This window comes from Candoia aspera, chromosome 1 (assembly GCF_035149785.1).
Source record: "Candoia aspera isolate rCanAsp1 chromosome 1, rCanAsp1.hap2, whole genome shotgun sequence".
In the NCBI taxonomy this organism is placed as follows: Eukaryota; Metazoa; Chordata; class Lepidosauria; order Squamata; family Boidae; genus Candoia; species Candoia aspera.
This window is the reverse complement of record NC_086153.1, coordinates 289929811-289956872: the sequence shown is the minus strand read 5'-3', so window position 1 is coordinate 289956872 and position 27062 is coordinate 289929811. Positions and strand designations below refer to the sequence as shown.

At 38.0% G+C, this 27062-nt stretch overlaps 1 protein-coding gene across 1 annotated transcript; it reads right to left on the bottom strand.

Annotated features, from left to right (window-relative positions):
• Nucleotides 1-222: 222 nt before the first annotated feature.
• Nucleotides 223-25547, bottom strand: COCH (cochlin). The gene is made up of 10 exons (XM_063288847.1): nt 25529-25547; nt 19329-19515; nt 14645-14778; nt 12945-13007; nt 11686-11730; nt 11450-11597; nt 4007-4114; nt 3410-3632; nt 2021-2537; nt 223-591 (listed from the first exon to the last, which is right to left on the bottom strand). Exons 1-10 carry the CDS (start codon nt 25545-25547, stop codon nt 416-418), a joined length of 1620 nt encoding a protein of 539 aa, XP_063144917.1. The 3' UTR covers nt 223-415.
• Between the last annotated feature and the right edge of the window lie 1515 nt (nt 25548-27062).

Sequence of the window (27062 nt, the reverse complement as noted above, 5' to 3'; positions counted from 1 at the left end):
GAGCAAAAAGAAGTCATATTTAATAGAATACATTGGAGATTTCCAGCTTAATTTGGAAGAAGTTTAGTGAGTAACACAGTGCCAGGAGCAGCTGCTTTTTTTTTTTTTTTTGGTACATAAAATGGATATTAGGCACGTTTGGCCACATTTGAAAAGTTTGGCCACATCTGAAAAGTTAACAGGAATATTAAAAAATATGTTTGAAATAGTACTTTTGGCCAAGTTCTCTACTATTTATTCAGGCAAAAATAATACACTGACTTTAATTGAAGCTTTGCCTAAAGACAGTGCAATAGTAAGCCCTTTGTAAGCCAATCCAACACGTAACTCTGTGTGCTAGAATAACAGAACATCTTATACTCTAGAGATTTTGGTTTTGCAGATGTACTTAGAATCAGCGCCTTCAGACTTTTGTTCATTGTTTGAATCCCAAAAAATCTCTGCAAATTGCTCTTACAATATTAGGCACAATCTGCTCCAGTCCAGTAAATTCCTTTGTGAAGAAGATATGTGTTTCTTTAGGTTCAGATGCCATATCTTTTAAATCTTCCAGTGGAGCCCAAGCAATGCCAACAGAGAATATGCTGATACCTTAAAAATAGTTGAGAAGGAAAGGAACATTGTTGAGAGCCTGCTTAACGTTCATGTAGATAAGGGTTTGAGATGCTTCGTTTTTATACAAACAATGCAAACAGCATTGTCTTAGATAGGGAACTGTGGAATCGATTACTGGATTTAGGACTGTTTGCTATGGGATAGTGCTACTTGAATTCCAGTGGGTAATGAATGGTAGATTCTGTCAAGGAGATTGCAGAATTTTGCCAGAATAGCAGGAGAAAAAGCACTTTTCCTCTATTGTTTGCATCAGTCCAAATCATGAGACTTTTCCAACTGCTATAATCTATTATGCCCACAGAATCTTGGCTGTTTTAGGTAACTGAGAATACATGATCCCTTTGCAAGGTGTCATCCAAATGGTGGGAGAGAAGCCATGCCCATCAGCCCTATTTAGAACGTTTATCTCAGTTACTGTGCCATTTTTTTTTCAAATTTCCTAAAGTCATCTATAACTGCAAGAGTCTTCTCTTTTTCTACATTTTTGTTGAGATGCTTTATGTTTGGGAAGGACTTGATTTGGAACTTACACACTGCATCTTTAAACTACTGTCCAGTTTGAAAAAAATCCTGCCTGGACTAAGAGTCTGCAGCAACATCTTGCAAGATATTCAGTGCAAAGTGCAGACTACCACACCTCCTTCCATAGGACAATTCTTCTGCTCATGTGTCCTCCCACCCTTCTCTTCCAGTCTTTCTGGACACGTGCGCGGATACGCACACACAGGAAAACATGTCCAGAGGTCACTTTCACAGTGAACAGAGTGAGAATAAGAGTAATATCATCTATTTATACCCTCTGATTTTATTGGTTGCTGGCCCATCTGGCAATAGGGCAACAAGGCAGTGTGGATATGCCCATACTTTATTATTATAACGTGTCAGATGCTTTTATATCCTCTGGCATCGCTCCACGGGACTTCCTGGCAGCCCATGCTCCCTGACTTGAAAAAAAAAGCCATGGGAGTTCTCTCATTATGCTTTACCTTGGTATAAGTGAACTGTGGGAAACCAGGAACACTGCAGAGAAAGGCTGTACACTGAAATACAAGATACTTTTACAACCCCCCCTCCCAACATCTACCATGTAATTAAACTACAAGCAAGAACCCTGAAGAATTTCATCAACATGAAAGAATTAAAAACCAAAATTTCCATCAAATTATATAGGTGCGTGTGTATGTGTAAATATGGATTATTTTTTTCTCCCCAATATGATCTTTTGTCATTTTAAAGTATTGTTTTCACTATTTTAATCCTGATGTGCAACCCAGAATCACTGGTGAGTGGGTGGCCCTAGAAATGTAAATTATAAACAAACAAGCAAAGTAAGTCTCAGATCTGATGTGTGGTATGTTGAATAATTATTATTTCTTTAAGCAGAGACAACGTTAAACTGTTTTACCTGCTTTATGAGCAGCAGCTGCAGGCCCTCGGATATCATCATAGGACTGACCATCAGTCAAAATTACCAGGAAATTTTTGTTGGGTCCATCTCTCACAGGTGCAAACACATTTCTGGTTACATGAGTAATGGCGTCTCCTGTAGCAGTGCCACCACTCATATAGCGGATCTCTTGAAGCCCTGAAAGAACCTTTTCCTTTGTCACATAGTCTGTAAAGCTGAACTCTGTGCGCTGATCATAAGTGAACTGAACAACTGCAATTTTGGCACCAATATCTGTGATCTCAAAGGATTTGACAACATTACCAATAAATTCAAGCATGAGGCGGAAGTTATTGTCACCAACACTGCTAGAACCGTCTATCAGGAAAGCTATGTTGACGGAGTTATAGCAAGTCTTGCTGCATAACATTTGTTCATGTGCGCATAGTTTTTGAACAAGAGGTTTCACATACTTAGTGGTACCAAACCAAGTTGGTATGTTGTAGGAAAAGAATCCATTATTTTGACAGACTGCCTGTTTTTAAAAGCAAAATAAAAAGCATGAGTTTTAGTACATCTGCAAAACTGATTTTTGTGTAATAGTAAATCTGTTGTTTTGGTAGAGGCTATAAAGGCTTTTTTGTGATGCATGATACTCATCCTGGGTTTAGGAAGCCTATAAGAGCTAGCTATTCCAGAAACCCTTTGGGGACTGATGTGATATTTGGTCTCTCTCCCTCCCCCCACACTTCATCATTTGCTCATTGTTCCTTGGTTTAGTAGTATGTAGTTGACATTATCTTATTGGTTTATCCTTGTTGATGTATTGAGGTTGTGTCTGCAGGGGAGGTATAAAAAAAGTCTTAGCACTCAGAGACTTTCATAGACTAATGACTATTGTACACTGCCAGAGTCCCTTCTCATAAGATTTGTGGCTATATTAATTGGATGGATGGATGGATGGATAAATAAAAGACATTAAGTATGTCCGTGAAGTTCATCATGGGCAACTTATACTTCTGTGTAGCATCCCCAGAATGTACTGTTGAAATTCAGCACCAAAATAGCTAAATCTTGGTGGTACAATTTTGGGCCATTTTTTAGAGTTCAGTTTTTGTAAAGGTAGGGATGGAAGTAGCCCAATTCCAATCGTAATCCCACTTCAAAAAAAAAAAAAACCCTAGAAAAAATGGAGTGAAAAAAATTGGCTTTACACCTTCCAGTGACATCAAATATCACATTATTGCCTGTGACAATCTATAAAGTCAGGAGGCTGATTTGTTGCTGATGTTGCCCACTTTTGCACTAAGATATTATACTACTTAACAATGAGGATTTTTGATCAGAACTAAAAATGGCTCTTTTGACTGTACAGTAATGCAAAAATGTAGGGATTTCTCTTCTCACCTTTTCAACAAAATTTAGATCTTGAATCATACCCAGTTCGTCAGGTGTAGGCTTTGCAATAGACACAATGAATACATTAACACCAAATTCTCTGGCCAATATACCAGCTTCTCCCAAATTATCTGATGGCCAGCCATCTAAGAAAACTATGATGATTTTAGGAATGCCTTTGCGTACCCCATTTTCAACAGAAAAAAATCTTTGTGCTGTGTGTTTCAAGGCTCTTCCTGATAGGGAGAAGAGAAAAAAAATCAATTACTCTGTTTCAGTACAATAAAAATGCAGGATATACCTGTTTAATATCTAAAGAAAGTTCTTAGATCAGGAACTGCCATGAAAATAAATTGTGGAATTATGGTAATTTCCTTCTATAATGAGTAGACCTGCTATATGCAAACAGCTCAGATGAGATGAAATTTTCATTCACACGTGATGAAATTTTATTCCACCAGTAAAATGGACTTGTGTATGCAAGAACAAAGAGCTAAGGGAAAGGACCCCTTCATTGTATGAAAAAACTCCATTCATGCAATGTTAGATTTAATCCGTATTATTCTTTTAAAATATTTGTTATATTTGACCTGCATGGACAAGAACTTACCTGTATTGGAATTGCCTCCTTTGAAAGCTATTTCTTTTATGGCAAATAAAACATCTTTTGAAGCAGTGAAGTTGTTCAGATAAAATTCAGTTTTTGGATAATCACTAGGAAAAGAACATAAAACAAAATGTGTGCTGTGCAACAACCAGAATGTGAATACAGTTAAGAACCCAGTTCTCATTCACTTTTTATGTAAAAAAATATAACTCAGCTTGATTCAACACATATTAATTAAAAGGTAATTTCCACCAAGTTCATGTATAGAGTTGCAAATACAGAATCATTTGTGAAACCTTGTTCTGAGGATGCAGGGCCCGATTGTAAGTAGCCTAGAAACTTCTGACTAGCCACCCTGAGAAACTACATGATAGACTAAGATGGGCCTTGTCTTGATCCAGGAGACAGATTGATTGATTAATTGACTGAGTGATTGAATAGGCATATCTCCTATAGCTTGTTTTTAACTCTGTCATTAAGCAAAGCAGTCGCTAAGGGAAACCACAACTGTGCTTCTGATTTTACTTCAGCTTTCCTTTGCTTACAAACCTGCAAAGGTCACAAACATGAGGACTGGCTGTAAAGTTACTTTTTCATCACTGTCTTAACTGTGAAAAGTCACTAAATGAGGCAGTCACTAAATGAGGACCACCTGACTTACAATGTATACTTTTCATTTTGAAAATTTGATTATTTACTTGTGTGTTTTTAATCCAGGATTACAGGTCTAGGGAGTTGTATGCCACCTACAGGTGGTTGATTGGAGTTGCCAATAAACTCTGTAAAAACGTTAAACAAAGGAAGATGAGAACTGTACTTTTTGCCTATAATAACAGAATCTTGGAAGCCTGATTGGGCTTTACCTCCCCTCCTTCCTATTCTCTGGTCAATCAGGGAGGCACTTGTCAGAGCTACTTCTGAAAATGATACTTTCTCAGGACTTAAAAAATATTTCAGCCCCTTTGCCCAGGTAACAGTTCTTGCATATTTCTGTCAGAGTTATTCCCTTACTCCCTATCCCACCTCCCCTATTAGCCACAGTGTCCCCTCCTGCATGCACAGAAAACTCCAGGTCAGAGTAATGGGAACAAATGGCAGATTCCCTGCTATCTTTCTTTGCAGCAGCTCTCCAAGATTACTAGACTAGCCCTGTAATGCAGCTGTACAAGGAGTGAACACCCCCCTGCCCTCTTTCTGCTGCTGTCTAGATTGAGTTTCTTCAGCCATTTCTGGCTGCTCCTGCACCCTGCCCTGTCAGTTTTGCAACCCAGAAGTAGATGGAGCTGGGAAATCTTCCCCTCCCCAAGTTGTGCCCCAATCTGTTCTGTGGAACCCTCCATGTAGGGACCTCAGAGTCTTGTTCCTCCTGGGACATACAAGCCCCTTGTGAAGATGGCAGATCATGTGGACTGGGTTTCCTTAGGACTTGCAGATGAAATTGGCATACAAGTTGTGGGGTACATACATCTGTTGTGTTCGCCCATGATGGCTCTGACTTTGGATGGCCCTTCTAATGAATCGGGTACTCCAAAGGTTTCCCCTTGCATCTAGAGTCCAAAATAGCCTCCACTTCCTACTTCTCGTCCACATCCACCAAGATAGGGGAAAGTGCTATCTTAGTCCATAAACTGCAGGGAGGTGCCTTCAGTACAAGCAATGATTGATGGAAAATAGAATGAATCTCCACTGATGCAGGCAATTGCAAACAAAAGCCCACTGAATTTATTTGTTTAACTATTGGGAAGAGAACAATAAATTTCAAGTCTAACTTCTTCAAGGGTTAGGTGGAAGGCAAAACCTTTATAGAAAGCTACACCAAATCTCCTTCAGCAATCTTGGCCCTCTCTTGTCTCTGTATGTCTGCAGCTTGCTTGAGTGCAGCCTTTGCCAAATCTAGCTGTTTTTCTAAAAAGCACTGAGCAGCTTGCCTCTCCTGCCAGAAGTCCAAGGAGGGCAATACACAAAGGCGGAAGCTGTATGTCACCTGAAAAGGAGACATGCTGATGGAGGAATGTGCTGAATTGTTGTAGACAAATTCTACAAGAGGCAACAGCTGAGTCCAACTGTCTTGTTAACAAGAGACAGAACTTTAAATATTGTTGTGATATTTGGTACAATTTCTCAGGTTGTCTGTCTGATGCTGGATGATGAGAACATGACAAATGAACTTAACATTTAATAACAGAAAGAAGGCCTTCTAAAAGTTGGAAATAAATTGGGATCTGTGATCCAAAATCACATGATTGTTTAGGCCTTTGTATCTTAAAATATGGTCTAAAAAAGGCGTGCCATTTCCCAAGCTGATAGGAGACCCTTGCAAGGAATGAAATGGACCATCTTTGTAAACAAATCCACCTCCACAATAATGTTGGTAAACTCCTTTACCAGAGGGAGATAGTAATAAAATCCATTGACGTTGTGTCCCAAGGTCGCAAAGGGGAACTCAGAAGCTGCAGCAAGCCAGTTGGTTTCTCAGGAACAGATTTTGCCTGGCAGCAATCATGGCAAGATGAAACATAGTCCTTGACATCTGCTTTCTCTCTTGGCCACTATTGCTGTAAGGGCCTGATACTGAATTTTAGTCACTGTCCCATGACCAGCCATTTTATTCTCATGGGCAGAGTTTAAAACTACTTTTCTTAAAGGAAGGGGAACATATAAATGACCATTGTGAAGCAGTTGCCCAATCTTAGCCATGAAAAGTGAGGAATGGTTTGCAGGGTTCCCTAGACATCATTTCTGATGATCCCTTACTCTCCATACCCATTAAGGACTGAAAGACATCTAAGAAGCCTGCCACATCCAATTCCAATCAGGATGAAAAGACAGAGAAAAAAGGTTCGGTTGTTGCCCAGATTCTATTTCCAACCAACTGTGAATATCTCTCCACAATGCTTTTTCCAGCTCCACTATCAACAGTCCCAACATTGACGGACTGCCAATTTGTGTCAATCTTCACCAGCTCCTCTTCAGGCACAGGAGACATTATCAGAAGCGGAGATTTGGGAAAGAGTCCCCCATGAATTCTACTCCTTGGGCTGTTTTCTTATCAATCAGGATAGTCAAAATCAAAACCTTCCCTTTCAGCTTCCTGCAGTTCTAGAGCAGACCATTGGTCCTCTTGGTAGTTAAACAGTCTTCTCAGTTGATGTAGGATCCAGTATGCTAAGTCATTACTGCTTTGCCTGTCCTAATTCCAGTGCTTCTGCTGAAGACAAGAAGCAACACCTGGGCCAAGCCCATTTCTATGCCTTTAACTTCTTATTGTGTTGAGAATCTTTATAGACTAAAGAAAGAAGGATGTTCTTTCTTATTCCAACATCCACCATCTAACTCTATTATAGTGGAGGCATCACAATCAAGCTCTCACTATCAGGAACATTTTGTACCCAGAGACAAGAAAGCAGAAACTTGAATAATCTTTTATGTAAGTTATATACTTCTGGGAGTCATTCTTTTTCTGGTTTTCCTTTTTGCTTAATTCTTGTTTGGATGAGCAATACCACCTTCATTTTTTCCCATCTCCTATTTTCCTCTCTCAAGTTCTGCTTTAGGGATATGATGGCTAATAACAGAAAAGAAAAAACTATGTTACAGACTAACTCTTCCAAAAGCTGAATGCAGTAATAACTCCTTTAAATTAAGCTAAACTCCAGGTTAAAAAAAAATTAGAGACATACATATTGTTTATTTGGAAATAATGTGAAAGTGGTTTGTCAATACCTTTTTATTTTATTTTTTTCAATTTCCTAGTCTAGCCTGGGATTTTTCAGTAGTATACCACCCAAGCATTAACTAGAACTCATTTTCCTTAGATATTTTTTATATCAGCCAAAATCAGCTAGATGATCCTATCTGCTGAAAAAAGGCATAAGTTTCACCTGCTGAATAAAAACATACATTTCACCTGCTGAATAGAAGTATAAGTACAGAGGTTTCGGCTTGTGGGAAATAAATTGTGCTTGGAACCACCCAGAGGCAAAAACAATGAGAATGATAATTTGCATGCAAAGGAGACATAACGGGCAATGGCAGAGTTAAAGAGTTCTATTCTCTACTTCAAATTCCTTCTCCGCAAAGCAGCTTTTCTTTATTAAAATAAATGTTGTTACACACTGTGTATAATGTATACTTAATCCCTCAGCCCAATTGATATTGAATATTTGCCTTTTTTTGTGGGACAAGTGTGAAAACAGCAATTTCATAGAATGTATTTTTTATTTTTATAGTAAATCACTATCTAAGCACCTACTCACAAGGTTAATCCTGGTTAGTAATGGGTGAGGAATTCTAAGGCTGCTGCTTAGAGTGGGAAGTTAAAAGACAGAGTGTGACAGGGTAGTCTCTGCCTTTCACCAACTCGGAAACAAGCACCTTTCTAGAAGCTGAGAGGTGGACCTGAGCAGTATCAAACAGAGAAAGTTGAGACCTACCAGCAGGAGAGCTCTCTTGGTTAGAGAAGGAGTTGCCCCTGAAAGCATCAAAATGGTGAGTTGGAGATGGCTGGAGATAAAAAACAAAGGAGAAGAAGGAGAAAAGAGCAAACCAGAAGTCCATAGAAAGTAAGCATCTCCAGGTTCAGGAAATGTCCCAAGGAGAAAGAAGATGAAGTGTTGAGCTGAAGAAAAAGATTGCTGCTGGAGAGAGAGGACTCTGTGTAGTTGAGATGGGAGTGGGGAAACTGCAGTCAGCAATCTAGCAGTCCAAAAGCCTCAGAGGTTCCAGGCAAAGCTGAGCTGTGAAAGAATATGACTTGTGGTGGTAAATCTTGTTATTTCCCCAACCCTTTGTTATGCTGGGATAAGAGAAGGGAGGAACTACAAAGCAGCTATGTGGAATCCATGGAAGGGCAAGCATAAGAAGGAAACTAGCAAAAGATATTCCTGTACAGTATTCTCCCAAAGAAGAATTCCCATAGAGGTCATTGGGAGAAGAGTGAAGGTTAAAAGAGAGAAATGGCATAATGTCAACAGAAGAAAAGTGACTGCTATTCTGTTGAAGGCAACTGATCTCAGATCAGACACTTGAAGGAAGAAGCAAAACATGTGACTCTGGGAAAAGAGGTAAGAGAGAGAAATAGGGAGATATAGTAAAATTAATAAAAGTCTGGGTTGAGATGTAGAGCAGTATAAGACTCAAGAAAGTGTTAACCACCCAAGATATATAATCAGGGAGGAATAAGAACAGAGAGGTGAAGTGAAGAGTAGAGAAAGTTGTTAGATACACACAAAGTTTCAAGGTTAGAAGAACAGAATTCTACTATAGGAAATTAAGTTGGAATAACATAGGAAAAGAACTAACATTTAGAAATGTAGAAGAAGACATTTAAAGAGAGACCGAAATAAAACATCTCAGTCTTCAGTATGTGAGCATCCCATGTGTTTTCTATATACTGTAATTGTATAATAAAGCACATTTTGTAATAAAAGCCTGATATCTTGCCTGTCATAATTTGCTGTGACACACAGCCATTCCTAACATTGCCAAGAAAAGTGCATGGATGTAGTCAACTCAAGAATATCTTTTTCTTTTTTAATCTTCATAGTTGCTCCAAAGCAAAGTTATATATTCAAAAGTATTTGGTTCATTTCAATAAACTTTTGCCAAACACCTGTTGCGGCCTACTTTTCTGATTTTTCACCACCATAACATTGCAAATTGACCATAATCTTTGGATAGGTGTCAAGCAAAAACACATTTAATTTAAGAAGTGCTATTTTCAATTTAATTCTTGTCCTGCCTTAATCACTTGTTAGTGTTTTTCCACTATTAACAGCCTTAAAATATGAAACTTTCCTTGGCTCTCTATAAAAGTTTTCAAAAAAATTGCTCATTTTGGGGCCTAGATTCTATTAATTTCCCTGGATGAAACATTAGTGGCTACTAGTGTAGTCAACAAATGTAATTGCAGTAATTCTTTTGTGTCTGAAAGTTTTATGAGTTAACTCATGAACTTGGTAATAAGGCTAAATGCTTCCAGATGTTTTGAGCATTTTATTCTATATTTTAAAATGTGCTTATTTTTCATTTTGTTAATAAAGTAACCAGCATTGTTTTGTTGATAGCTAGTGAGTATAACAGAATACATTATTTAGGAACATTTTTGACAGAAGAAGTTGCAGGGAAAGATCTTATGCTTTTGACTATCACAGACATTGCAACTTTTACAGGAATAAAAGTATAAATTATCGGGTCCCTTGTCTTCTTCCCTTACTCCTGAAGCAATTGCCAGGAAAATTATAACACGGGAAGCTTGCATCACAGGCTAGATACAGGAATATGAATGAAAATCTCCCAGTGATCTGAAATGTATTTTTCAGTCTATTTGTCAATGGCAAAGAAGACATTTGCATACAGAATATCCCAGATTCAACCCCAGATGGAAATCTTATGGTGTTGTAAAAAGCACATTTCTAAAACACTTTAAGTTAAAGAGAACTGCTCTGGAGTGTTGAATTCCATTTGAAATCACTATGCCAAATAAGAAAACTGGTTTTGTTGTTTTAACCTAAAACCATTCTCTCTTATTAAAGTTATTCTTTCGAAGTAACATTGCAGTACCTGATATTTCAGTATCATATACATGCACACCCCAGCCTAACATTTAGGATCAGCAGGGCACTGAAATGGCTGCATTCTAACTCATCACTATGAGGTTCAAGGACAAGTATTTGATCAAAGCAGCCTTCACAAAGCTGAAGGAATCAGCAGCAAGCATGAAATGCTAAACAGAAGCACTCTACTACAATGTATTGTTGAATGTAGTTCCAACAGCTATGCCCTAGATATGGTTACTAAGCTATAAAATACCCAGATTAGAGTTTTCTGCACTTTGCAACAACAACAGCAATATCGATTTTGTAGAATTTGAAATTATGGGAAGTTGAGTTTTTTAAGCATGTAAATCTTCTGGACTAAAGAAAAATGGGAAATATAGGAAGCATCCAAGCAAGTCAAGGAAACTTTCTGTCATGGACACTTTAATTTTGATTCCTGCACTGAGCATAGAATTAGCCCAAATGGCCAATTGCAACTCTATGATTCTAAGGTATGTAGTAATATTAGTTAGGTCTTCAATAACTTGCCTCTTTCCTTTTTCAACAATTTGCCTGTGTTACCATGTGCTGATACCTAACGATTGTGAGTGGTTATTACTATTGTTTTCAGTAATCAGGATATTGTGCTATGTAGGGTTCAAAATATTACTTTTTATGCTCTTTATCTTCTGTTAAAAATACATGCTCTTCATATACAGTATATCTGTGAACATCATTTAATCTTCAGTGATTGATAGAATATGTGCCATTGTTAGAAAGTCCAAATGTGATTCACATTTTAAACATCAAATATATAATCTGCATTATATCATCCAACTGAAAGTATAAGGTTAGAAATCATAGCACTTAAGGAGTAATGTACAAAATAGGACATATTTCTGATACCTGGCTTGTACTACTCCCACATGTGGTCCTTCAGTTCCAATTCCCAACATCACTGCTACTTTCCCAACAAAGTTCTTCTGCAAATTAAATCTACGCTGCCCAATATTGTAGCTTCCATCAATCAGAAAAGCAATATCGGCTTTACAATCTGTGAACACCCAAGATAGTTCTATTAACATAATGGTACATTAACTTTAGAGGTATATTTTATATTGTATGGTTTGATAATCACTTACCTTTGTTTCCAGACTTTTTCACAACAGTTTTTTTAGGTCGTTTTCCTAAAAAATAGGAAACATAATTAATTTCTTATATTTGGCTATAGGCAATAATGTGGCATCAAGTAAAACTGAAGGTATTACACTTTCTTCTATGAAGTTTGGTGACATATGTACTGTAAACATTTCCCATCAGATCTCAAGATCATATAAAATATGCTAGGTTAAAAATAAGGTCCCAAAGTCTCCAAGTGAATTAGTAATGCAACAGACATGAGAGAACAAATACATGCTAGTACTTGTGAAAATATATGGAGCTGTGATGTGCCTTCAATGAATTTGACATACATTTCATCTCCATTATCCATACGTATAGAATATCTATATTAAGAATGATATTGTGCAATCAAATATACAGGGGAAAATCTTTCTCCTGTTTCTTCTTAGAGCTTCTATACCCATCTATATAATTGGTTGTGGTATCTTCAAGGCTTAACAGAAGCTCATTTAACTGATATTAAAGGCTATGAAACTAAACATGTTTATGACTTTTTTAAAAATCTGTTTACTGCGGTTCTCTTTGTATGACAATGATTTCACCATCAGGGCTGACCTGAGTGGCTTTAATGGAGACAAGGATAAAAAAAGAGTAGATGTGTATCAGAAATACTACTGAGAGAGTTTGGATGCATCCTTATCTTTTGGATACGGAAAAAAATGATATCAGTCTAGAGCCAGGGTAGTGAATTTCCCTACATGTAACGGGAATCAGTAAAAAGGGAATTCTTAAAAAAAAAAATTTTTAAAAAGGGGTGAATAGTACAAGGCCATAAGGCATTGGATTTGGTAGTTTTTCTGTTGTACTTTCTCCCACATCCATCCCAAAGGATTGCCCTCTGTATTACAAAAGAAGAATTACTTTCCATATTGTGGAGAGAAAATAAAACTACAGTATGTTCATTTTCTCACAATTTATTTCTAGATTAACAAATTAGAGGGATTAATAGCTGTTAGGTTAGTTAATATTGTAACTATTTGTATAATTTTCAGTGTTTGCAAACTATTTGATAACTGTACCTGTTATTACATGTAAGTTTAAAGTAAAATCGCCCTACTAATGATACAGTTCTAGTCCTTGTATTTTTTTTAAATGTATTCTATCATCTTTACACTGTAAAATATGCTATACTTTACAAAAATGAGAGAATAAATGCAAATTTGCTTATTTCCTGGAAGCCTTTGGTTGGAAAGAACATATTCTTTATTGATTTTTTTACCTGTAAATGGCCGTGCTGTTGAAATAGGACGCCCAGCTGCTTCAAGGGCTCCGCTTTTAGCACCTGTTATCACATTGAAAATAAAACTAATTCATTACAGTGCTGTCAAAAGATGTAAAAGAGGTTGAGTTTGTAAATCAGTCCAATTTTACTTGGGAAAAGTATTACAAGCAAGCTGAAATCTGAAGTTGTGCTAGGGCGCAGAGAAGCATTTTCCTCTTTCTCTACATCCTTCTTCCCTTACTGCTCGTATGAGCCTGATGCTGAAAGTATGCTGCCAGAATCAAAATAGTGGAAAAAATACAGTTAAAACGTCTGATTGCTGAACATCTTCTTTATGATCGTTTGGTATTTCCTTATATCCCTGGACCACTTCCCATAAATACTTCCTTTCTATTTAGTGTAACATAGTAAAATCACCAAAATCCACATTTCATCATCTTTTGTGTTAAAGTTAAACTTCTGTAAAGGAGCAGAGCCTTTGGCACAGTATTTTATAAAAGAGTTCTCCATCGCATAAGGAGACTACATAGATACAGAAGGCAAAAGACTGCCCACTATTTGATCAGAAAATAGTTGGTTCTAAGCTGTTTGGAGCCAAGCACACAAGCTTGTTTTTGACATGGGGATGGAAAGGAAAGTTGGAGCTAGCATGCTTGCCCTCCCTTTCCCTTGAACATTCTTTAACAGAACATTCCGATAAAGGTAGTCCTTGACTTACGACCATTCATTTAACGACTGATAGAAGTCACCACAGTGTTGAAAGTGACTTATGACCAGTCCTTGCACTTATGACCATCACAGTGTCCCCACAGTCCTGTGATCAAAATTTGGGTGCTTGGCAACCAGCATGTATTTACAACAGTTGCAGTGTCCCATGGTCACGTGATTGTCATTTGCGACCTTCCCAGGGGGCTTCTGACAATGGGGGAAGCCAGATTTGCTTAATGACTATGATTTGCTTAATGAGCGTGGCAAAAAAGGTTGTAAAATTGGGCACAACTCACTTAATGACTGCACTGCTTAGTGACAGAAGTTCCAGCCCCAAATTGTGGTCATAAATCAAGGACTACCTGTAGAGCTGAAAGGTCTAATAAGGGAGAAAGTAAAAACAATTTACTTCAGCTTTCAACTTTTTTTTTATCAGAAAGTAGTTTGTTCTAAGCTATTGGGAGCCAAGCACACAACTTTAGGAAAGTTGAGTCCTAAAGAAAAATAGAAGATACATATTGTTGAACTATATGTTCCAAATTCAGGTTATAGCTGATAGGTCTGTGCAACCACACACTCGTCTCTAATGCATTAAGATTGTAAGGTTTTTATTTTATTTCCATATATGAAAATGACATATAAGGACATCCAGATTAATCAAGGGACTGGAAGAGCAAATTATGTTTGGAGCTTTTTTGTTTGACAAAAGGGCAAGAAGTAGTATGATAGAAGTTTACACAATTACATATATTTGGAATGAAGTCACTTGGCAAGATGGGCAGTGAAGAAGTGTGAGAAATAAATGAAATAAATAAATAAATAAAGTTGCTCTCTTCTCCCAGCACGCAGGTTCATCCCAGGCAGCTAAAAGCAAGGTTTTTTTTAAAAAAATAAAATAAAATACCAAGAACAGTTCATTTATAAAATTCACTATCACAAGATGCTGTGTTAATTTCTAAATCATTTGAGAAAATAAATCGTTCACTTACTAGCTACTGAAAATGACGATGTCGACCTAGAGAGGACTTGGGACTGGATTCCATTGGAATATATTGCAGAGTAGTTCTCATGGCCTGGTAACATTTGCACTCTTACAGACCCACCAGAAGTGGAGATCACACCTCTGTAGCAAAATAAGATTTCCAGATGCAGGCACAAATAAAGCACACACACCCAAACTTATACTTTGGAGAAGGTGCAGCTAATTCCAGATCTGAACAGTTTATAAAAGAGTTTTGGAAAAAAACTTTATTGCAGAAGTTAAGTAGATATATAGTATCAACGCATACAGTGATACAGTATTTCAGAAAAAAGAGAGAAAAGGAAGGTATATGATGCATTGTTTTCATTATATATAACTATATTTATGAATTTCAGTTCAATGCAGCTTATGTGATATTCTAATGTAGTGGCAGTTTCAGTTACCATGCAGAGAACATCGCAATATTTTGGTGTATAAATACGGTGACCATATTTTCTTGGAAAAAATAAAGGATGAACCTGAAAATGGGGGCATAAGGACAAAAAATTTTAATTGTTTATGTTTATAACTTTGCTTTACAAAAGGAACATGCAAGAGCAAAACCAAGAAAAACATTAGAAAAACCCATAGTCTAATAAAAAAAAATATATAAAATCAAACAGTATATGTAAATTTATTTTAAAAAGAGAATTTAATTTCCATAAGTTTCACATGAATGTGAAAGACTGTGCATTAAGTGGTACCATTTGTATGAGAAAAGTTAAATGACCAAAATAAACGTCAAAAGTCAGTTTTTGAAAAATAAATTAATCTAAAGGACAGCTTTCTGAAATAAAGGACTGTCCTTTATAATAATGTATAGTCACTATATGTTCTGAATATTTCCCTCATTTCCATGGCTTTCTATACATAGCATGGAATTTTGTCCTATAGAAACATACTATTTCTAATGCATTATTGCCCTTATGTATCTATATACCTTAAATATATTCATATCAATCCAAAGAGTTTCTCATAACAGAGAAACAGAGAAATAACAGAAATTTTTATTCCTTGAAAAGTTCATGATTGTGAAAGTTGGCTGTTGAGAATCCAATGGCTCTATTATTTTTTTCGTATTTGTAAACTCTTTTCTTCAAGCCAATCTATCTTTAGAAAAATGTAGTCCAGCTTCCTTTTCTTAACCTCTCAGATCAGAGGTTACATTACATCATGCCCTCATGTATGAGGTTTTACATGACCTTCACCAATCATGTGAAATCTCATGCATGAGGGCATGATGTAATGTAACATCTGTATCACTCTGGTCTGAGAGTTAAGAAAAAGAAGGTGGACTGTGTTTACAATGCAAAAGATGGACTCGATATATCTCTTCCTGCAATGCCTTTTAGCAACAGGACCTGGATAGCACCTAAAGCGAATGCACTGTATTTCGTCTTCTCAATTGCAATGACCTCAGGGAAAATGTTTGAACCTTATAGAAAGATCAGTGATTGTGTTCTTCAATCCAGCAAGGGGAACCTGTGAGTCTGTAAACATTGTATACTATTACTCCCAGCAATCTAACCAGCATGGTAAGAGTTGCTGTAAGTTGCAATCAGGAAAAATTAAGAGATGCAAAATTTCCCCATTTTTTACCTAAACAATATATAAAATTAAATATAAAAGAAAGTAAGAATAGGAAAACTGTTATTAAGACAATCATCCAAATCATCTTAACATTCAGATACACTGTAATCCTCCAATTCCTGGTAGAACATGCTATGAGCTTTAGGATTTTTTAAATTTATATCAGCAAAGTATAAGATTACTCAAATGTCTGCAGCAACAAAAGTGTACATTGAGTCTTAGAGGAATATCATATTTGGATAAATGTTCTTTTTCATCCAAGGGATTTTGACAAGCTCAGCTAGGCCTTGTTTAAAAAACTGCTAGATCTGAATACATTAGTACAGTAATAGAGTAACTAGGACTAACTCTAAAAGGATGGGGCATCAAAACCCTAACATCATTACATTTACTTTGTACAAAGAACTCAAGAGAAAAGAAGGACTTTAAGAGAATTCCCAGTTTGTGTATCTTGTCTTTTTTTGAAATCTTGAGTCTAGTTCTGCCTAAAACATATTCCAACTGAAGAAGTAAAACAATGAAGAAAAGAGTACTTTTTAACAGTTATAACCATGCTTCTGACTATTGCTATTACTAATAACTTTCTATAGCTAGCCATCTGAAATTAGTGGCAGGCACTCTATTTTCTATTTTATCCACACTATTAGTAGACTAAAATTAAGACATTAAATATAGCAGAATTTATGTTTTTGAAGCACTTGACTGTCAGTTCTGATCTTACCTTTCTTTCAATGAAATTCATGCACTGAAAAAAGTTGAATCTGCTTTGTATCTTAAATTTGGGCTACTGCATATGATTGAAGACTACTGTATATGGTTGAAGAAGCATCTGCATATCTAACACAGGTTTCATTTCAAAGGAGATTAATTATATGAGTGGAAAGAACCTTGATTAGATGCAGAAATGTGTGTTATTTAAGAATACAAATGTGTGCATGCATATAGTGTGTATGTATACACATGCATCACAGACTAGAATTTCTATTGAGAAAAATAATTTTCAATCAGATGAACATTTACAGTATTATCTCGTTTTTACTTCAACATTTACCTCAATGAACTTCATCCATAAACATAAGTCAAATAGACAACAGAGATATGGCCATGGAAGGAAAGAAAAAAAAAAGGCTTTGCAGCCCATATCACGGCCATTTTTCCTACACTGACATGGATGATGTTGGGGGAGGGGAGGGAATGAGAAAGTGACAGTGAAAGTGTTGAATCAAAGAATTGGGAATGTTCAGAACAGAGAAGCTGGCTGAATTCTAAAGAATATAGACAAGGAAGAGAAGTGGGAGAGAAGAACGGAGTGAAAATTGTTGGAATTATCAGGGATCAACTCAGCACTGTCTCATAAGCATAAGGGGGTTGCTCTAGAAAATCATATCTCTATTGTGCTTGTGGGATGTCACATGGGTCACCTGATTTCCACTTCCTCCTTCTTCTTGGGCTTGGGGATTAACAGTCTCCATTAGCCTTCTGGCACACATGCAAGCAGGAGCTGCTGCAGGAATGCAGCCCTCCCCCAACTATCCTCTGCTACCAAGAACTAGTGATGATTAAATGCTTTCTACTATGAACCTACCTGTATCCAGATCTACTGAATAAAAGTAAGCTATCTCTGTTTTTCTTCATCTAACTACAGTGTGAAGACTGAGTTTATTTCTGAAGGTAATTAAGCTTAATGTGCAAGTTCTCTTTCTTGGTTCATGCTTCTACTCTGCAAGATTGCTGTTATCTGCTTGGAGTTCTTTTATTAATGTTTAAAAACTCCTTCAACAGTAAGGATGAGAGACAGACCAAGAGAGACAGGGAACCAGAAGCTGGAAGAGAATGGTGACTGATGGCAGACCATATGAATTATGACACAGCCCATAAACATGTAGCTGCAAAATTGGAGACAAGAACTGAGAAGCAAGTCAGAAGTCTGCTTTGTTTGAGATCTGGGGAAGTGGAGTTGGTTGTTGGAAAGAGAAATGGAAGAACTGGGCAGTGCAAGTTGATTGGATTTGCAAGAGTTTGTGGTGTTTGGACTGTGGGAAGAGATGGAAGTGTTGGTGGCACAAGAAATCCTCTGGTTAAGAGGTGAAGGGTAGTAGTGGAGTGTCTCCTGCTGGACTCAGGTGAGAGCAGTCGGTGGGGGAGGTTGTGGGGTTTTATACTGATATATGGGAGTGTATTATCACATCATTGGCTGCATAGGAACCTTTTTAAAGCAACCACTGGGTGAAAGGTAGTGTGGATGGAAGTGGTTGTGAGGGAGACAGACATCATGGTGCCATTCATCTCCATGAGTTGTTCAGTTGGAGGGTAGATGGAAAGGGTAAATGGAGGTTGCCTGAAGCCTTTATTTTTAAAAACATTTATGTCAGACTCCACAATCAAATGATTGATGAATCGTCTGATCGTGTTTGTCTGCCGTGATGAGCCAACACACGTCAAGAACCAGTTGGGAGGGGAACACCAAGGAGTGTGAAACTATTCTGTTTGGGCTAAGGGGGGGAGTCAAGGTCGTACCATCAGAGACGTCTGCGCTTGGCACAGCTGACCATTGGAATTAGGTGGGAAGAGATGTAAGGGGAGAGCGGGGTGACTGCTAACTTTTAATTAGGTAGATTAGGCGGGAACCTTCAATCACAGCTTTTCTCTTGATCTGTACACATCCTCAATAAATCTGAATTCTGCATATTTCAAGCGTGCATGAGTCAGATCATTACTGGGTTCCAAGGAATCAGTTCCTACAATTTACTTAATTCAGAATGTTTATTAAATCCAAGCACAGGTTGAATTTAGAAATCTGTTTTTATTACTTTATTGCTATAGTCTCCTTTGATTCAAAGAGTTACATTACAGTGATGCATAGAGGATTCCCAAATTACTCCCTATCCAGATACCAGTCCAAGATCTATTTTAATTAATTAAATTAATTATTCCTATTTTAATTCTTCCTGTGTTTTCAGGCCAGTTCCTGGAGTACAGCTATGTGTTCCATTCACCCATAATTTCCTACCATCCCTACCATTCATCCCTAATTTCTACTGCATTATTATAATAATGCTTACCTGTGAATGGCAGCTCCACAGATACTAGAGACAGAGGCATACTCAATATTTCCATAGACGTAGAACTGCCATATATGACAGTTTGCTGGACAAATGACATATGCTTGATCCTTTCTAAGATCAAGTCCTCTGGTAAAACATGTAATAACAGTGGGGGCTACAGAGTAGGAAAAAAAGATACATAAAACTTAAGCTTCATGGAAATATCAGTATGATATACACAATTCATTCATATATAAATTATAATATTTCATATTATTATCAGCCCAAATGAATCCACTGCAGGATGAAAGCCTCTTCACTAAAGGTTATAGACTCTAATATACCACACTGCTCCAGTGCAGATTAGTAGACAGATTTTTTTTTTTTACTTCCCAGTCTAGAACTGAGAGAAAGACTGGCCAAATATGTATTTCATATATTTATTTGTAAATATAGTTGATTGAATCAGGTTTTATTTGCAAGTGGTCTCAGCTAAACACAGACAATACTAAAAACAATAAATTCAAGTGAAAAACCACAAAGATTCCACATTTAAAATGATTAATCCGCAGGGGAATAAAATTAATGTAACCAATAAAATTTAAACATTATTTGTCCAATAATTCCCTTTAATCTTAACAATAGCAAATTAAAAAGTATTTGTCTTTACAATGATGCGCTAATCCCAGCTAGTCTCTTTTTCTTATTTTCCAGCCTATATGTCGTTCCCTTTCTCTATTATATAGTCCACAGTACATGTATTAAATTTTCTCCAGTGTTTGATGAAAGGTTTATTAGAATATCCATCTCACACCTCGAGCAATGGCATCAGATTCATTCAAGCTTTAATAAAAGCTATTCTGATTCTCTTCAGCAAAGGATCGTTACCTTGTCGTGGTGCTGGAGCTTGAGCACCTCAATGATGCCATGAGCTAAACCGTGAAGGGCCACCCAAGACGGGAAAGTCATGACAGAGAGGTCAGACTAAATGCGATCCCTGGGGAAGGTAATGGCAACCCACCCCAGTATTCTTGCCGTGAAAACTAAATGGATCAGTACAACCAGAGATATGTTGGTATACCATCAGAAGATGAGACCCCCAGGTCGGAAGATGGTCAAAATGCTACTGGGGAGGAACAGAGGATGAGCTCAACTAGCCCCAGACGTGATGACGCAGCTAGCTCAAAGCCGAAAGGACGGCTAGCGGCCGACGGTGCTGGTGGTGAACGGCGAATCCGATGTTCTAAGGATCAACACACCATTGGAACCTGGAATGTAAGATCTATGAGCCAGGGCAAATTGGATGTGGTTATTGGTGAGATGTCAAGATTAAAGATAGACATTCTGGGCGTCAGTGAACTGAAATGGACTGGAATGGGCCACTTCACATCAAATGACCACCAGATCTACTACTGTGGACAAGAGGACCACAGAAGAAATGGAGTAGCCTTCATAATTAATAGTAAAGTGGCTAAAGCAGTGCTTGGATACAACCCAAAAAACGACAGAATGATCTCAATTCAAATTCAGGGCAAGCCATCTAACATCACAGTGATCCAAATATACGCCCCAACCACAGATGCTGAAGAAGCTGAAGTAGAGCAGTTCTATGAGGATCTGCAGCACCTACTGGACAACACGCCTAAAAGAGATGTTATTTTCATCACAGGAGACTGGAATGCTAAGGTGGGCAGTCAAATGACACCTCGAATTACAGGTAAGTATGGCCTGGGAGAACAAAACGAAGCAGGACATAGGCTGATAGAATTTTGCCAAGACAACTCACTCTGCATAACAAACACTCTCTTCCAACAACCTAAGAGACGGCTTTATACATGGACTTCACCAGATGGACAACACCGAAATCAGATTGATTACATCCTTTGCAGCCAAAGGTGGCGGACATCTATACAGTCGGTAAAAACAAGACCTGGAGCTGACTGTAGTTCAGATCACGAACTTCTTCTTGCACAATTTAGGATCAGACTAAAGAGATTAGGGAAGACCCACAGATCAGCTAGATATGAGCTCACTAATATTCCTAAGGAATATGCAGTGGAGGTGAAGAATAGATTTAAGGGACTGGACTTAGTAGATAGGGTCCCGGAAGAACTCTGGACAGAAGTTGGCAGCATTGTTCAGGAGGCGGCAACAAAATACATCCCAAAGAAAGAGAAAACCAAGAAGGTAAAATGGCTGTCTGCTGAGACACTAGAAGTAGCCCAAGAAAGAAGGAAAGCAAAAGGCAACAGTGATAGGGGGAGATATGCCCAATTAAATGCAAAATTCCAGAGGTTAGCCAGAAGAGATAAGGAATTAGTTTTAAACAAGCAATGCACGGAAGTGGAAGAAGACAATAGAATAGGAAGGACAAGAGACCTCTTCCAGAAAATTAGAAACATCAGAGGTAAATTCCAAGCAAAAATGGGTATGATCAAAAACAAAGATGGCAAGGACCTAACAGAAGAAGAAGAGATCAAGAAAAGGTGGCAAGAATATACTGAAGACCTGTATAGGAAGGATAACAATATTGGGGATAGCTTTGACGGTGTGGTCAGTGAGCTAGAGCCAGACATCCTGAAGAGTGAGGTTGAGTGGGCCTTAAGAAGCATTGCTAATAACAAGGCAGCAGGAGACGACGGCATCCCAGCTGAACTGTTCAAAATCTTGCAAGATGATGCTGTCAAGGTAATGCATACTATATGCCAGCAAATTTGGAAAACACAAGAATGGCCATCAGATTGGAAAAAATCAACTTATATCCCCATACCAAAAAATGGAAACACTAAAGAATGTTCAAACTATCGAACAGTGGCACTCATTTCACATGCCAGTAAGGTAATGCTCAAGATCCTGCAAGGTAGACTTCAGCAGTTCATGGAGCGAGAATTGCCAGATGTACAAGCTGGGTTTAGAAAAGGCAGAGGAACTAGAGACCAAATTGCCAATATCTGCTAGATAATGGAAAAAGCCAGGGAGTTTCGGAAAAACATCTATTTCTCTTTTATTGACTATTCTAAAGCCTTTGACTGTGTGGACCATAACAAATTGTGGCAAGTTCTTAGTGGTATGGGGATACCAAGTCATCTTGTCTGCCTCCTGAAGAATCTGTATAATGACCAAGTAGCAACAGTAAGAACAGACCACGGAACAACGGACTGGTTTAAGATTGGGAAAGGAGTACGGCAGGGCTGTATACTCTCACCCTACCTATTCAACTTGTATGCAGAACACATCATGCGACAAGCTGGCCTTGAGGAATCCAAGGCTGGAGTTAAAATCTCTGGAAGAAACATTAACAATCTCAGATATGCAGATGATACCACTTTGATGGCTGAAAGTGAAGAGGAACTGAGGAGCCTTATGATGAAGGTGAAAGAAGAAAGTGCAAAAGCTGGTTTGCAGCTAAACCTCAAAAAAACCAAGATTATGGCAACCAGCTTGATTGATAACTGGCAAATAGAGGGAGAAAATGTAGAAGCAGTGAAAGACTTTGTATTCCTAGGTGCAAAGATTACTGCAGATGCTGACTGCAGTCAGGAAATCAGAAGACGCTTAATCCTTGGGAGAAGAGCAATGACAAATCTCGATAAAATAGTTAAGAGCAGAGACATCACACTGACAACAAAGGCCCGCATAGTTAAAGCAATGGTGTTCCCTGTAGTAACATATGGCTGTGAGAGCTGGACCATAAGGAAGGCTGAGCGAAGGAAGATCGATGCTTTTGAACTGTGGTGTTGGAGGAAAATTCTGAGAGTGCCTTGGACTGCAAGAAGATCCAACCAGTCCATCCTCCAGGAAATAAAGCCAGACTGCTCACTTGAGGGAATGATATTAAAGGCCAAACTGAAATACTTTGGCCACATCATGAGAAGACAGGACACCCTGGAGAAGATGCTGATGCTAGGGAGAGTGGAGGGCAAAAGGAAGAGGGGCCGACCAAGGGCAAGATGGATGGATGATATTCTAGAGGTGACGGACTCGTCCCTGGGGGAGCTGGGGGTGTTGACGACCGACAGGAAGCTCTGGCGTGGGCTGGTCCATGAAGTCACGAAGAGTTGGAAGCGACTAAACGAATAAACAACAACATTCTGATTCTATCATTCTGTAGAAATATTTTTAAATTCCTTGGTGTGTGAGTTATGGCTGAAGCTGTCATAACTAAAGATGAAGCAGAGAGGACTAAAAGCCAGGAATATTGTCTAAAAGATCCCTTCAGAGAGGTAGATAAGAAGGAAACAAGTCTTAAGGAAACAAAGGGGAAAAATGTCACCTGAACCAGATAAAGGAAGTTGGGCCTGAGCACATGGAAAACCACCGCCCAATCCCATCATCAGCTATCAGACTTGTGAATCCACAAGGCAAGAATAGCTGCCAGTCTTGTGAATCAACAAAGCAAGGACTTTTGAGGATAAAAAGGGTCCTGAAGCCCACCCACTCCTTGAGTCATCTTTGGATCCAGAACTGGCGGCTTCCATCCCTCTAGCTCAGGCCACTATCTGGTCTGAACTTCGAGGGAGGGCCTGCTGTGTGTTCTATCCTTACAGGCAATCAAGGGAGTATGGACTAGAACAGTGTTTCTCAACATTGGCAATTTTAAGCTTCTGGACTTCAACTCCCAGAATTCCATGCAGTTGAAGTCCACACATCTTAAAGTTACTAAGGTTGAGAAACACTGCTCTAGCTAGTGCCTGGCAGCCTAGTTGAGAAGGATGTGGGTAAGTATGGATGAGTGTGTGTGTGCATGTGAGAAAGAGCAAATGTATATTATAACCAGTAAAGTTTTACTGTTACTTTAAATTCACTGGGTCTCTGTGTATTCCAAAGAACTTGATGTGCCTCAGTGTTTGGATGGAAGTGATTTGTGTGTGTCCCTAATTATTTCCTGGCTGTTGACCAGGGCTGTGGGTCTTGCCTGGTCTAGCTGCACCTACCTGGAAAACCCAGGTAGAGAGCAAGGGGGGCTTACTGAAGCCAATTTAGTGGCCTGCTAGAACCACTGAAATGGAGCAGAGCTTATAACACAGCTGAGAAGCTGACACAGAAAAAGGAAAATTATCTTAGATAGCTTCAGTGAGCATGCTGGAGAAACATAGGTTATTGATCTTACACATTCAGCCCTCCCAAGCATAAAGAATCACACGCTTAGACAGATTAGGTTAAGATAAGTAAAAAAGAGTTTTACTGACTTTATTGTTGCTTCTGTTACATCCATCTTGGTGGAAAAGATAAAGTTCCTTTGTTCTTCTTTTCTTTCTAAATACTTAGTTTGCCCTAAACTCTCAGCCCTACAGCTGCTAAGAGCTGTGTGGAAGAAAGGGGCAGAATCCTTCATCAAGGCCCAAGTACATGGCCCTGATGAATGGAGAGCAGAGCAGCATGCTTGCTTCTCCCTGGGTGGAAGAAGGAGAGAGAGAGAAAGAGGAAGTGGGAGTGGTAACAAACAGCTTCCTCAGAGTTGCATTGTGGGACAACTCAATTTACATGCTAATTCACATGCAAATGAGGCATGCTGGATTTGCCAGGACTTCCAACACTTACAAGATCTGTGTGCCTCAACAGGCCATGAGTGTGTGAATGAGTAACCATAAGCCAAACCTGGGAGCATGTGTAACAGGTGAAACTACAAGAACCAATGGTGGTCTCCTGTAAATTGGACTGTTTATAGGTATCAGTAGTTGTTAGATTCCTTTGGAGCAATATTTACTGTAACAAGTATGGTCCCAAAAGACTATACACTATAGTTTCTATCATGACATCCTTACTGTGTACTTCCAAGGTGCTAAACTGCTTGAACAGAAAAGAAAAAGTCCTATTTAACAATGAGTTACCTTACTACAGTAGGTGTAGCTGCAATATTCATCTAGTGGACTTTTGGTATCATTGTCATTTTCACAAGAACTGAAAATAAAATTATGTCCTTTTTTTCACTGAGCATGAATATTCATTCATCTGCATTTTAAAAATAGAATTTATTTCACCCTTTTCATGACTATGCAACCTACCTCCCTAAAAGGACTGTCAGGATCAAATTTTATTTATTTATTTATTTATTTATTTGTTTGTTTGTTTATTTTCATTTTCTATCCCGCCTTTATTATTTTTATAAATAACTCAAGGTGGTGAACATACCTAATACTCCCTCCTCCTATTTCAATCCATGACCCAGAATATTGGAAATGCAATGCAAAATTGGTGCCCAAAATATAGTATATTACTGGATTTCGATTTGGCCATGCCTTGCAATTAGAAATACAGGAGTTGGGTTTGAGACTAATTTGTATATTTAACCTAATCACATTAAAATAGAGAACCAGTCTGGTGTAGCGGTTGAGGCACCAGACTGGAAACTGGGAGATCATGAGTTCTAGTCCCACTTAGGCATGAAGCCAACTGGGTGACCTTGGGCCTGTCACTCTTTCTGTCAGCCCTAGGAAGGAGGTGATGGCAAATCACATCTGTATCTTGCCAAGAAAACTGCAGAAACTTGTCCAGGCAGTCGCCAGGAGTCAACATTAAGGTGCACACACACACACACACACACACAAATTGAATACCTAATCTATTAATTCAGTCTTCAGAAAACATAATGGCGTTTTTCCCCCCAGAATTCTTGGTCTTTATGGCAGGCCTCTGGCTAGATATCCTTTTTATTTGTCATGTGTTTGCAGCCTTCTGAAAATGCAATGAATCAGTTAATTTTCCATTACTCTCTGAATTTCCTTCTGGGGTGCATCATGCGCTAGGAAAGCAGGCTCCCTAAGGAAAACTCTGCAGCTTCAAAGAAAGAATTTTGTACCTTTGTATGTGTTGGCAGAATATCTAAGTTGATGTTCTTGGTTGTAACTTCCGCACTAGTTGTATGACATATTTTTAATTATTTCAAACGTTTGCTGTAGGACTGGATTAAAAAGTATCATGCACTTGTCATCCCTCTATTATTTTGTAATATAGCTGTTCTCTTTCTGTTTTTAATTAGAGAACTTCACTGCAGTGGCTATAGTTAATAATTCATTTATACTGCAGTCCAGTTCCATACTCTGCAGCAATCTGGTATTTGTTAGAAGAGACTGCTCCTCTCCTAGTTGTTAAAAAAATAATAAAGTTTTGAAAGTGGATTAAGTGCAGGATCATCTAATGAAACTATTAACATTTTAAGCTAAGCTGTCAATATTTTGTACAGTAATACTTTAATGGAGGAGGGGAGAAAAGTCAGCATATGACAATCCACATTTTAGCAACAAGTTGATAGTGAGCACGTAACTCTTACTACTTTATCATAGTCGTACTGTATGTTTTTAAAAGCCTTAAGTATCTATTTATGTTGTAATAAATTGTAATTATTAATCATTAGAATATCCATTTACTCTTCTGCATATTGAATAAAAAGTTGCAAAACACAGTGCTTTTGAAGTCTATGTTCTTCTGCAGAAATACATCACTATCTTTACTGATATAAATACCTATTTATTACTATTTTATTTCCAATTTTAAAAAGTAGAGTGACATATATCATTTATAAGAGAATATGAAGACATTGATCAGTTGTTTGTACTTCTTTTCCCCATAAGACATTTGCAAAGTATCAGTTTAATCCTGTAAAGGGAAAAATGGATGTTGTTTTTGTGGCTATATAACATTATATTTAACTCTTTGGAATGCATGTTCAGTTCTAAAATTGAATTGGGAATTCTATTAGCAATGATCAATGCAGTGCAAACTAGCCATGTAGGAGCTAAGATGCAAAATATT